General features: G+C 44.3%; 1 protein-coding gene across 1 annotated transcript in view; it reads right to left on the bottom strand.

The window, feature by feature from the left end:
• Positions 1-12327, bottom strand: part of SMARCAD1 (SNF2 related chromatin remodeling ATPase with DExD box 1) — a 108728-nt gene extending 96401 nt beyond the window's left edge. Inside the window, exons 1-3 of the mRNA XM_073638184.1 lie at positions 12178-12327; positions 539-699; positions 152-314 (exon numbers count right to left, since the gene is read on the bottom strand). Of these exons, the coding sequence (XP_073494285.1) occupies positions 152-314; positions 539-659 (284 nt within the window). The 5' untranslated portion in view covers positions 660-699; positions 12178-12327. The remainder of the gene's footprint in view (positions 1-151; positions 315-538; positions 700-12177) is intronic.
• Positions 12328-13476: the final 1149 nt, after the last annotated feature.

Raw genomic sequence — 13476 nt, 5'->3', positions numbered from 1 at the left:
CAGCGTGACAGTGGTCAGAATTGTAAAAATTGGCCTGGTCGTTAACGTGCGAACAGCCTTGGGGGAGGGGGGTGGAGGGGGGGGGGGGTATTGAGGGGTAGCGTGATTAAAAAAAAAAAAAACAATGATTAATCAGCTAGTGGTTACTCACTCTTGTCGTGGGTGGACTTTCCTGTGCGTCAAACTGAAACCTGGCTTATTTTTACGATCTTCAGTTTCAGAATCTGACTCAAGAAAATTAACACCTTTATCCTTCTTAAACAAGGACACATTGTTCAGTCTCTTATATTCGGGTGTCTCGGGAATGCTGGTAACTGTAAAAAAAAACATGTTACAGTTATCAAAATAAAACATGAAATGACTACATACACATTCATTTTATGTAACCAAATTTTTAAAAGGTACACTGTAAAAAAAAAACGTGAAAAGGACTGTCATCACTTTTCTGAAGATCATGGAGGTTGCAGAAGTCATACATTAATAATCACTAAGTTATGGCCTAGCTTACATTCATGTAACCCCTTTAAAAACATCTTACCTGCTTTGCCATCTAACGCCGATATTGGAGTGCTAGGCCGGCTTGAGCCTTCATTTTCAGTTGAGAATTGGTCGTTTTTTTTATTATCAAAACGGAAACGGTCAAGGTTAAAGGAGCTCATTGCTTCACAGTAGACACACAAATGAGCAATCTAGAAGAAACTGAAATGTAAAGAGAAATATGTCAAACATAAGGCACTTTTTTGGGAATGCATTTAAAAGGCACCCCTGTCATGTGAAAAAAAAAAGCTATTAACCAGCAGATATGGGGTTAATCTGCAGGTTACTAGTGTTCTGAACATGCCTGGCGCCCACACTTTGAACCCCGCTGCTGGGAGGAAATTAACTTTATTCTTCCAGGCAGTGCTTGGTGTTCAGCCACCGTTGTGTATATAGTGAGAGGTGGCAGCAATCACATCCTGGCACTGACTGACAGCTGGCTCAGCATTAGGGTCGGCTGTCAGTCAGTGTCAGGGGCTCTGTTACAGCCGTCGTTCTCTATACACAGAATGGGGACTTGAACCCGCAACGGCACCACCCAATCACTTTTTCACACAAGTCCCTGTAAGTTTGGATTTCTTTTTCTCTTAATTATACAGACTTTAATTTAAAAACTGCACTTTGTGGTTACTTGTGTTATCTTTGTCTAATATTTAAATTTGTTTTGTGATCTGAAACATTTATACGTGACGAACATGCAAAAGAATAAGAAATCAGGAAAGGGGCAAACATCTTTTTCACTGTATGTATGACCTTTTAAAAGGATTGTCCAGCTTAAAAGTAAAAAAAAAAAAAGTTTGGGGGAAAATAACAATTCCCATTTGTTTAGTATACCCTCATTACATTTTTTTCCAGATATAAGACCGGGGGATGATGTAAATCCAGCTTCCTTATGGCTCCCTCATAGCCTTTAGTTACCTGGTCTGTTGAAGTTTTGACACAGAAATTAGTTTTTTGTTTTATTCCATACCACAGAACTCCCCCCCCAATATGTCAAATTGAAGGGAACCTGATATTTTGCACATGTAGTTCAATGTGTGACCAGCATAGTATAGAGGAGAAGCTGTGCACAATGATATATAGGTTTGTTGAAAAAAATTCAGTATAACTTGTATTATACTGAGAAATCCCTGGTGTGTGTATGCATGTGAGCCCAGTGGATGGTCCTATTCGATGTAACAGCTTTCGCTGCATGAACAGTTCTACAAAGAAGACAGTCAATCCTTGAGTAGGACCACCCACTGGACTCATACTACAAACACCAGCAATTTCATTGACAAAAATACAAGGTATACAGAAATTTTCCACAAAAATGGAAAATTTGCGCAACTCCTTTTGCTCTATAACAGAGGTGGGGAACCTCAGGCCCGTGAGCAGTTTACAGCCCTCAATTACTTTTATCCAGCCCCGGGTAGATTCCCGGGAACGGAAGTGCTTGGGCCAGCAGCTGTATTTTGATGTCCGCAGACCCATTCATTTCTTCTTGCTCTGTGAGCGCACGCACGAAAGATTATGTCCCGACACCAATGCCAGCGTCAGGACGTATCTTGTAAAGGGGGGGGGGGGGGGGGAGAGTTCGTATTTGTACGGCCCCCAAAGGATGATATAAATATCCAAATGGCCCTCAGCAGAAAAAGGATTCCCAACCCCTGCTCTATAACATCCAGAATACAGATCAGATATTATTTTCAACATGACTGGTTCCATTTAAAGGATAACTGACAGGAGATTTATGCTGTCTGAATCACAGACAGCATGAATCAGGCATTGAAGTCATGTGTGTTTTACTTTGAAAGAATGTATTGTATGTCTTACTCAGAGAAAATATTTTCAGAAGCTGGCCAGGGACTGAGTCTTGGATGACTAGATCCACATGTCCTGCTCCCCGACACTGATAAGTGCCATCCTGTGTATGTATGGGGAGAGACCTGTCAGTCTAGGGTGGAGGGGGAGAAGTAGCACGCAACAAGCCTTGGACCATTCAAGAAGCAAAAGGCCCATCCATATTCATTAATTTAGTGTTGTTGATGCCAATCTTAATGAAGGCGTGTGGTGGAGTAAGAATTGCTTAATTCATTAAGAGGAGCACACAACTTGATAAATTAGGCACATATCACTGATATGTGCTTCGCCAGCATTGTCACTCAACTCAATGTCACTCAGTAGAGTACATTTCGGCTGTAAGTTATGCCACTAAAGCAACGCAACTTTTGAAGAATGTTGGGCGGGTATCACTTTGGAGGATCTGGACAGAACTTGTGAAAACACCAAAACCTGCAACATTTTTGTTAAAAGTCGAATTACATAAAAATGTTGCGACTTTTTAAAGTGTTTTACATCAGAAATCTGGCAAATACACTTGATAAATTCAGCCCATTGTCCCCAGACAGCTTTAAAAATATGTTTTTTTAATGAAACCCCAGAGCGTTTCAGTGTAAAATGTATACAGCTGTAATAACACAGCCAGTAGCTGAATCATGGTGCCCATTGTTTGGATAGCATATGTGGCACCCCAGGGGTCTGGTTTCCACAGTAACGGCAATGTTATGTCTGAGAGCAGGTGGGAGGTCTCTTGGTCAGGGATCCTATGCATGCCACACCTCCTGCCCAGTCCTGGGAGGGGAAGAACTTCCCCTATATAAACCTAGGGCTGAGGCAGGGTTAGTGAGTAGAGAAGAAGTAGAGACAGAGAAGAGAAGCAGATATAGGAAAAGAACATCAGGAGCTCTGTGGGAGCAGTGCTACAAGGAGTCAGGGGCTGGCACCTGCAGAGCTCGCCCTGACTGAGAAGTTATCACCGGACCCGGAGTCCGAGGCTGTGGGGACTAACTCCTATCCAGCAGCAGAAACCGACCGGCAGGGGATTGCAGGTCCTCTGGCCCAGAAACCCGAAGGCACGGTCACACGCGTGGGACCAGCACCGCCGTCGTGGAGCGGAAGCTACTAGAAGGCCCCGAGTCACCGGCCATACGGGTGAGCACCACACGGTACACTCAGGGACGTGGGCTACTTATACCCGCTTCTAGCAAGGTAGCCAGAAGAGTATCGTTAGTTTGGGAGGCCTACAACTCCGCCTGGCCAGGGGAGATCCCATCTGCTCAAGGACTGACCAGGCCCCAATCGCTAGCCAGTACTCCGGGAGGGTCTATCGTTGTCACCAGTAAAGACCCTGAACTACACCGTACCGTCTCTGAGTGATTCCTGCTACCCCCATCATCCACGTCGGCTGCCCTGAGGCCATACCCCTCCCGTTGGGGGTTATACTATCACGCTGCACAATCCTACCACCGGCCTCAGCGGTCTGCCCTGCAGCAGCAGCTCCTTAGCTGTACTCAACGGGTGGCGTAGTCGTCCAACATCTACCGCTAATACAGCGCCACTTAGTCTGACTCCCTGGGCACGGACCGGATCACCGCCACGAGACTACAACCCTCAAGAGATCCGGCTCCGGGTAAGCTCCCGCGTGCGCAACGCAGCGCGACACAGGCCCAGGGGCGCGTCACATATATCTACTGTCAGGTTCCCTTAAATCCGTGCCACTAACAATTAAGAAAGTCCAGAAAAATATTAGATGTCATCAGGTTAGAGATTTCAAAATTCAGGGGTTAATAAATGTTTGTTATCCAAATGTTTAACCAAGCACTTTTCTAACTGTTTGTGAACCTGGATTACACCTCAAAAAGGTTGTATGTGGCAGCGATTTGCATCTTCTCTGCATGTCTGTGCATAAAGATCATGGAACTAATGGGCCATTATAATCAGATCACTTATCAGTAATCTGTATATGATGACAGCAGAGAACATTTACATTGCATGCACAATCATTTTCAGGAAGAAACTGAGTATTATCTGACAGAATTGCAGGGGTGCCAATACTTTTGGCCACCACTGTATTACTGAGAAGTTGAAGCGCTCGTGATCCACAACTCAGCCACAAAACGATAGACCATATAAAATTACAGAGATGGGTCACTTAGTGCTGAGGGGCATAATACATACAAATTGAAAGCACTCTGCTGACAAAATAACGGCAGAAGTCCAATCCTTCTCTGACATGAACAGCAGCACAAAAACTGTGTGCCAGGAGCTCCTATGGTTGAGCAGCTGCATGCAGGCCTTACGTCACCAAGCACAATGCAAAGTGTGAGATGAAGTGGTGTAAGGCAGGAAGCCACTGGACTCGGGAGAAATGGGAACGTATGCTGTGTAGTGACAAGGAAAGGAAATCTTAAATGGAATATTTTAGCAGGATTTAACACCCCAATCTATTTATGTGCACATGTAGCTATTCCAAAGAAAGGTCCAGAAATAACTTTACATGGCCAATGTTGATTTCTAAGTACAGGGCATTACTGCAAAATTACCATTCGGTATATGGGGAGGGACAGAACTTATGGAAGCCAACGATGCATTTGGACATGCTGTTTTCAGGTCATTAACGAGCACCAAGTATATATACACACACAAATCACATGGCACTATTTACTGGAGAGTTTACATGGCCTGACAAACAATGATGGGGACAGAACAATCGCTATAACGTTTATTCTCCCCCATAGTAGCATCATTTTATCGGTAGAACATGATCTTTTACATGGGTTGAAAGGCAGCTGATAAAAAAAAAAAAAAAAAATGTCGGCATGAGGTGATAGTACATTAGGTGGCTGCCAGCTTGTTTATGTCCCTAATAACACTTGGTCGACAATTTTCTAATGGTGTATATGCATCATACCTCTTACTGTGGACTAATCCTTCAAAGGGAATCTGTCACAAGGCTTTAGCTGCCACATCTAAGAATAACATGATGTGGGAGCAGAGACCCCGATTCTAGCGATGTGTCACTTACTGGGCTACTTGCTATACTTTTAATAAAATCACTTTTATTTACTGCAGATCTAACAGTTCTCTATAGAACTGTGAACACAGTGCATAGGCAGAAAGATGCCAATCAGTGGTGGGGGCACAATTATACAGAGCTCATGGATATGGAGGACTACATGGCAGCAAGTTTACTAGTCCTCTAGTGATAATCTCCTGCTGATAAAACTGATTTTATCAAAACTTCATCAAACAGCCCAGTAAGTGACACATTGCTGGATTCAGGGTTTTGAACCCTATATCATGCCGTGAAACGAAAAAGCAAGGTCCAGCATAATGAAAGTCTTCTAAAAAGTCCATTTATTGGTAAAGCGATTAAAAAATGAATGTGCAGTCCATAACCAAATTGCAAGGCTAAAATTAGCAAGTACAAAGCGACGCGTTTCGATCACAGCAGATCTTATTCTATGCAGTGTGTTGCTGCCATGTTACACAAAAGACAAGAATCTTTGTGTGACATCACATCCTATTTAAATTATTCTTTTGACTGAACACTCATGCACAGTTGTTGTCAATTAAGAATAAATTAGCCTCAAGCTACTCAAAATCAGTATGCTGCAATTGAACACCTATAGAACATGTTAATACACAAATAACCATTGCCAAAAAACTGAAAAAACAAAGAATATCATACATAGTGCATTCACTATGAACATACGCCAAGATCTAATGAGATAATATTTATATATATTTTATCCTAATAGAGCTTACCGGGAAGGGAGGGTGGCTGCGGTGGAGCGGGGCATGTTGCAGGAAGCCGGTGGTGGCAGGAGTGGGGCAATGCTGCTGGCCCTGGGCTTTCAGAGAATGTCGGCGGTGAACGCAGTCCCTGCTCTGCACATTGATTTCCCGGTGGTGGGATTCGGGAAAATGGCCGCCGGAGGCGGCGAATGAGCAGGTTGAGATCTGTGCTCGAAGATGTTGGGAGCAGAGATCTCAAGCTGCGCATGTGGCCATTTTCCCAAAGCCCACCACGGGGAAATCAATGGGCTCCGTTCACTGCCAACATTTTCTGAAAGCCCAGGGCCCGCAGCCTTGCACAGCCGGGACACACCCTCCTCCCAGGCCAGGGCCCACAGCATTGTCACACTCCTATCGATGCCGGCTTTCTGCAGTGAGGAAGAGCGAGGCTAAGCGTCAGATTTGGCGCATCTTATGGATGCGCCATTTCTGGGACTGCTGAGAGGTGATATTAATAGCCGCGAAGGGGGCTAGTATTCATGACCCCTTCCAAGGCTATTAATATCAGCCCGCAGCTGTCTAGTTTAGCCTTTGCTGGCTAAATTTTATAGGAGGACCCCAAGTCAATTTTTTTCTGGGGTCCCCCTGTAATCTAGCCAGTATATGCTGTGGGCTGATATTAATAGCCATGGAAGGGACCATGAATACTAGCCCCCTCCATGGCTATTAATAGACGCCCTCCATTCAATGGCACTGGGTCACTAATGTTTATTGATGAAGTGACTGAAGACAGAAGCAGCCGGATGAATTCTGAAGTGTACAGGGTTATACTTTCTGCTCAGACTCAAATGCAGTAAGGTTGATCGGACTGCGCTTCACAGTACTGAAGAACAGTGACTCATAACATACTGTAAAATCAACCCAGGAGTGTAAGGCTATGTGCCCACGTAGCGAATTTCAAGCAGATATGCTGCGGAATTTCCGCAGCATAAAACGCTATGTTATTCGCCCCCCATAGTCCCCAAGGGGATTCCGCAGGTTCAATGCCCATGCTGCGGATTTTTCCGCGTTTTTACGCAGCGTTTCCACGCAGCGTTTCCGCAGCGTTTTAATGTCAATTAATTTTGCGTTTCTGCAAGTGGAATTGCCTTAGCAGTGCAATAATAAACGCAAGGCAATTCCGCATGTGGTAAACGCGCAATAAACGCACGAAAAACGCACAATAAACGCGTGCGGAATTCCGCATGCGTTTATCCGGGAGAGGACATGCAGAAATGAAGCAGAAAATTTCTGCTTCATTTCCGCAGCGTGGGCACATAGCCTTAGGCAAGTAAGTGGAATATTCTGCAGAGTCAATCACCAGATCTCTTTCCGTTCCAGCGGTGTCGGTACTCGCGTTCCTGGGGCTCTCATGCAGTTGTTATGACACATGAGCCAGGCGCCCAATCAGCGCTGGCGTCACTGTCTCCACCTTCAGACAAATCGAACATCAAGAACAAGTCAGGGCTACAGCTATCCTCACTTCCTCTTGATGTTCGATTTGTCTGAAGGCGGAGACAGTGACGCCAGCGCTGATTGGGCGCCTGGCTCATGTGTCATAACAGCAGCACGAGAGCGCCGTTGCTGCTGGAATGGTGACGGCAAGGGAGGTGAGAATAAGCTTTTTTTATTTTATGGGTGCCAAACATTTAGATCAAGAAGGGGTTGTCCTAGTAGTGGACAACCCCTTTAAGCCAGGTCTGTAATCAATGACCTCTGGACCAGAGGCCTGTAAATCTCCTTACCACTCGTCATCACGGGGTCTTATTTGGATTAGCTGGAATGGCGCGACGTAGTGTGAACGTCATACCACAAAGGTGATGTTTCCCCAGGCCAGCTAATCAAAACAAGAGCAGGGAAGTAAGTAGATTCGCACGCCTTGCATCCTGCAGTAACAGATAATGATCTGGCCCCCCGATGTGCTAGAGCAGGAGAAAACCCAGAGTGACCCCATTTTGGAAACTACACCCCTCAGAAAATTCATCTAGGTGTGTGGTGAGCATTTTTACCCCATAGGTGTTACACTAATATACCACGGAGATGTGTGAAAATGTGAAATTACATGTTACAATAACAAGGAGATTTTGCTCAAAATGTTTCATCTTTATTACGACTGGTAAGAAAAATAAAAGGATCCCATAAATGATTACGCTATTTCTTCCAAGTATGGCAATACCCTATACCTGGTCACATAGCACTGTTTGGGAACACGGCAGGGATCAGAAGCGAAGGAGCACCATTGGGCTTGTAGGGTGCAGAGTTCCCGAGTAGTTTGTGGGAACCATTTGAAAATCCTCAAAAGGAGCCAAAAGAACAGAAATCCTCCAAAAATGACCCAATTTTGAGAATTACACTCAGGGAATTCATCTATAAATGTAGTGACTCTTTTGACCACACTGGTGTCTCCCTGATATTAGTGAGCAGGGAATGTTGCAGAATGTAAATATGCCATTTTAGTGCCCAATACACAATGCCCAGCTTCTGCTTCGGGAGACACGTGCCCCATAAAGTGGGTCATCTTGGACTTAATTGATAACCTCTCTCAATATGAGATCAGTGGTGGTCTGACATCTAGCAACCCCAAAGAGGAGCTGAAAATGGCTGGCAGTCGAAACACAGTAGCAGCGTGCATTGCTTAGTGACTGCTGCCGAGAACTGAAGTACATTCACTTCAACTGGAGATAATGCACACTACTCTGCTGCCTGTACATCTTAGTTTTAACTATTGCTGGAGTAATTTTCAGCTGGTCAGTGGTTGAGCCGGGTGTTGGACCCTCACTGATATCATATTGATGGCCTATTTAGCGGATAGGACAACAATTATTAGTTCTTGGAGAACTCTTTAAGTGGGTTCACCACTCTGTAGCAATGCCACACATGTCAATTTTAAGATTTAGGAGTGTGTAATCATATTCTATGTGACTACAGATTTTTGAATCCTCACAATACTCGCATGGGGAGGGGGCGGTCATGTGACCGCAAGTACGCAACTGGCACATTTCCGGCTACATTTCGACTAGATGTGTCCAGCCTTGCTCAATTCACTTGTATTGAGAGATGCCGAGCACATCTAGCACAAACCATATACTTTTGGTTAAACGCCCGCCCATCCTGGTGAACTGAGGACTCAAGTCTGCAGTCACAGAGTCTTGAACTTCAAGCCTGGACAACCCCAGGAACTGTTTGGGCATGTTGCAGGGCTCAGAAAGGACAATTTGTCTCTGGGAGCGTGGATTTTGCTAGATTGGCTTTTAGAACAATGTCGCTTTTCCAGCGCCTTTAAGCTGCTTGTAACGAGTAAAGCCTCTATTTTCTATAGACAGATGTGAGTGGGAGTTTGATTTTAGAGGAGGAGTTAAAATATTTATTGGTGTCAATTGGGGGGGGGGGGGTAACATTTTCAATAACTTTTGCTTTATGGAAACAGAATATGAAAAAATTAAACTGAAATTCAGGAATTGTTTTTTTCTTTGACAGTCACTGTACCATAAAAGTGATGATTACTATTCCTTGGGTCAATATGATTAAAGCAACACTAAGGTTATATAGTAGTAGAGTGAACAAAAAAAAACAGCAATTAAAGAAGTTTTTTAATTTTTCTGCTTTGGGGTTTCTTATGTTTTGTTACTTTTGCACACTAAAAACAATTTTTTACAACAAATAATTTTTGTATCAGCACATTCTGACAGCTATAACTTATTTTCTTGTCAAGAGAACCTAAAAAGGGCTTTTTTTGTGGGACGAGGTGACTTCTCACTGATACTGTTATATGACTTTTTGATCACTTTTTATTCCATTTTTTGCATGTCAGTATGTTGAAAAGGCTATATTTTTGGTGCGTTTTTTTTTTATTTTTTTTTTTAACAGTGTTCACCATATGAGTTAAATATAGAGACGGACAGTTTAAGGGCTCTCTTTCACACGTCAGTGTCTCCAGTACGTGTGGTGACCGTTTTCACAAGTACCGGAGAAACGTAGACCCATTCAAATGAATGGGTCTGTGCATATGTCAGTGTGTTTCCACGGAACGTGTGAAAAACACGCTGACATGTCCGTTTTTTTTACACTCTGCACGGGCCACAAAACATCTCCCACACTGATAACACACAAATGACATCAGTGTGCCACGTACCGGTGCCTGGGAATCAGTGGTACAGTTAGCGCTGTCCCAAGTGCTGAAGGCATCTGTCATCATTGTCCCCTGCAATCAACACCAGAAGGGGACAATGCTGACAGTTGTATTCTGTCCCCAATGTGTGCAAAACGTATACTTGATTTGAACAGTTGTTCTGTGCTAACAGAGTTCTTTTAAAGAGGAAGCAGCCTCCCTCAACTATATGCCACTTGTTTAAAAAAAAAAATAATAAAAAAATCAATCTATGGTTAATTCACCCTCTCTGGGTCCAGCATGGAATTGCTGCTGCTTTCAGTGTGTTATTGTCTGCAGACCTGATGTCACGTCGATAGCCAATACCGGAGCTCAGAGGCTCTGTCCGAGAAGACGGCACAAGCCACTAAGCGGCTGCAGCACTGGCAAAGGGACATCATCACTGCAGACAATAACAAACATCAGGGCAAGCGGCATAGACTCATGCAGGACGAGTAAAGCATAGCCTTGTTTTTTTGTTTTTTTTTAAACTGCCGCGAGAAGACTAGGATTTACAAAAGTGAAACCCCTTTATGTATATGCTGAAGGAAGGGGGGGGGGTGATGTTTGATTTTTCAATAGTGCTTGACAGATGTGAACTGCTCCATATAGATGAACTTTTCAATTTACCACCACTAACACTATTTAGAGGTCAGATTCATGCAGTTTTCATTCTCTATATTTTAATGTTATGTGACTGTCCTACAATCAGGACCTTACATTTTTCTGTAGGAAACATTGCAGACACAATTGGACTCTATCACTAGATTATCATTGCCCTTAATGGCTGCCAGTCAGAATACCGGTCTACAATAATGAAGTACGGAGCTCTGAAGTGTCCCGCCTGACTAGGCTACCTTCACACATGTGAACAGACTGCAACCGAGCCCAAAGCAATTAGAAATTAATATACTCCTTCTAGAAGCGTGTTTCGCAATGTACAGTACTAATCTTTATTATAGCACAATTCACAGAGAAAAGGCCCATACAAAACCGGCATTCTATAGCCAATGGACTTTTTCACTGTGAATTATGATATAATTATCTTGTACATATTATGGAAAAATCTCCCATACGAAATATCTACTCATTTCTAATTATGTTGGCCTTGGTCACAGTCATATTGAGGACACTCACTTGCACATTCCCATATAGCAGCAGAATACCGCCCTGGAATGGCTGTGGATTGCTGGGGCTTCACCTGCTTTTTCTAGTTTAACCAATGTACGCAGTTCAGCAATGAGATTCTGATCAGGTTTCCATTAAGCCGTGCCCTCTTGCTATACAAATGTGGTTTCGGACGTGGTTGCCGAGTTGTAACGCTCAATGCTGCCATCAGTATTATAAACCAATGAGGAGTGGACAACCACAACCGATTATTTCCATGGACCCCTCATTTGTATGTAATAATGGTGTCATCAGCCCTTATACAAGCTGCTTCTGGATAGTCAGTGATCATAAGACAATCCCATAGGAGAACATCACTGTCAGCCTCACTGCGGTCTGACCTGGCTGCTAACAGAGAACAATAGATCATCTCTGACTACAGAATGCCGGCTACAGGAGGAAATCATCATGGCCGATACATGCGCTTCTAGTGACGTCATCTTATCAGCACAGCTGGGATGGTTCATCGCCGACACCTGGCAGACAATGGCCGCAGCCTAGGGCTGCTCATTCCACACGAGTGCGGGTACCAGGCACGGACAGACACGCAGAACCACCTCACAGCACACGGTGAGCGCACGTGCACACAAAGACACCGGCCGGCTTCTCCTCACACACATCCTGTGCTAGAAGCAGGCCCGGGGTCTAGACCGGAACTAGCGGTCCCCCCATTCCCCGGGGCGCTGCTCGTGTCTCAGCACGTCCAGCCCTCACTGCGCGCTCCTCACCTCTTCCTGCTCCGCTTCCCGCGGCTTCTCACTCAGGACTCCTGCAGGGCGCACACTGATGACGACAGCACGCAGGCCGGGTACAGCGAGACGCACCACTGACGTCGGCTGCGACGCTGGACGCTTCCTTCTCCCACGTCACTGCGTTCAGCTCTTTGGTTACTATAGCAACCATAGAACTCTTCAATCAGCATCCAGGTAGACAATAGTGAAGTAAAGACGTGAAATGTGGCGGGAAATGCCTTACCACAGGACACTGGGGCTGAAAGCTGAGGTGCAGACATAATAGATGCCGTCCTGTGTAGGATGTTACTGAGGGAGCAGATGAATAAGGAGAGAGAAGACCACAGCTGTGTGACCATTTATTGCAAGTACTGTCACAGAAGTAACTGATAACTCCTAACGCTCAGCAGACTTGTCAGCAGCTGTCACACTGCTCATATACGTTATTACAGGGCCTGTCCACTATTCTGCATACTCCCCTCCGGGACGCCGATGTCACACCGCTCTGACGGAATATGTCAGGTGATCAGTGGCGGCTGACATGACAGTTGGAACAAACAGGGGCAGGAGTAGCATAGGGTGCATCATTTTGGAACCAGATTCAGAAGAAAGGCGGGAAAACTAACAATGCGCACACCTAGATTAAACATACTATAACTAAAAATTGCAAACTTTATTATACCTCATTTAAAAAACATATAAAAATACCAAACCCATCATCTATGGGTGAAAGGCATATATCCTAATGTAAAAAGGATTGATAGGTAGCATAAATAATGTTACGATGATTCATATGATGTTACAGCCCATTAAACCACATATAGTAATATAAATGCCCAGAAGAAGCAAACTATCAGGGGTTAAACCAGCTCAAGAACAGTTGATCAATGAAGACAGGGTACAGTGCCTACAAGTAGTATTCAACCCCCTGCAGATTTAGCTGGTTGACACATGCGGAATTAACTTGGCATTGTGACATTTGTACTGTAGATCAGCCTGGAAGTGGGAAATGCACTGCAGCAAATTTTGTTTTTGTTTTTTTTTTAAAAACGTTAAAAGTTAATTCAGAGTGTCATTTATTATTCAACCCCTCAAACCACAAGAATTCTGTTTGGTCCCCCTAAAGTATTAAGAAGTAGTTCAGGCACCAAGAATAATGAGCTTCACATGTGTGGATTAAAGATCTCTTTTGCCAGCCTTTTCTGACTATTTAAGACCCTCCCCAAACTTGTGAACAGCACTCAGACATGGTCAACATGGGAAAGACAAAGGAGCATTCCAAGGCCATCAGAGACA

The sequence above is a fragment of the Phyllobates terribilis genome, unplaced genomic scaffold (assembly GCF_046119375.1).
Source record: "Phyllobates terribilis strain yellow unplaced genomic scaffold, ASM4611937v1 Scaffold_1__5_contigs__length_1240528914, whole genome shotgun sequence".
NCBI lineage: Eukaryota > Metazoa > Chordata > Amphibia > Anura > Dendrobatidae > Phyllobates > Phyllobates terribilis.
This window is presented reverse-complemented; position numbering and strand designations above follow the sequence as displayed.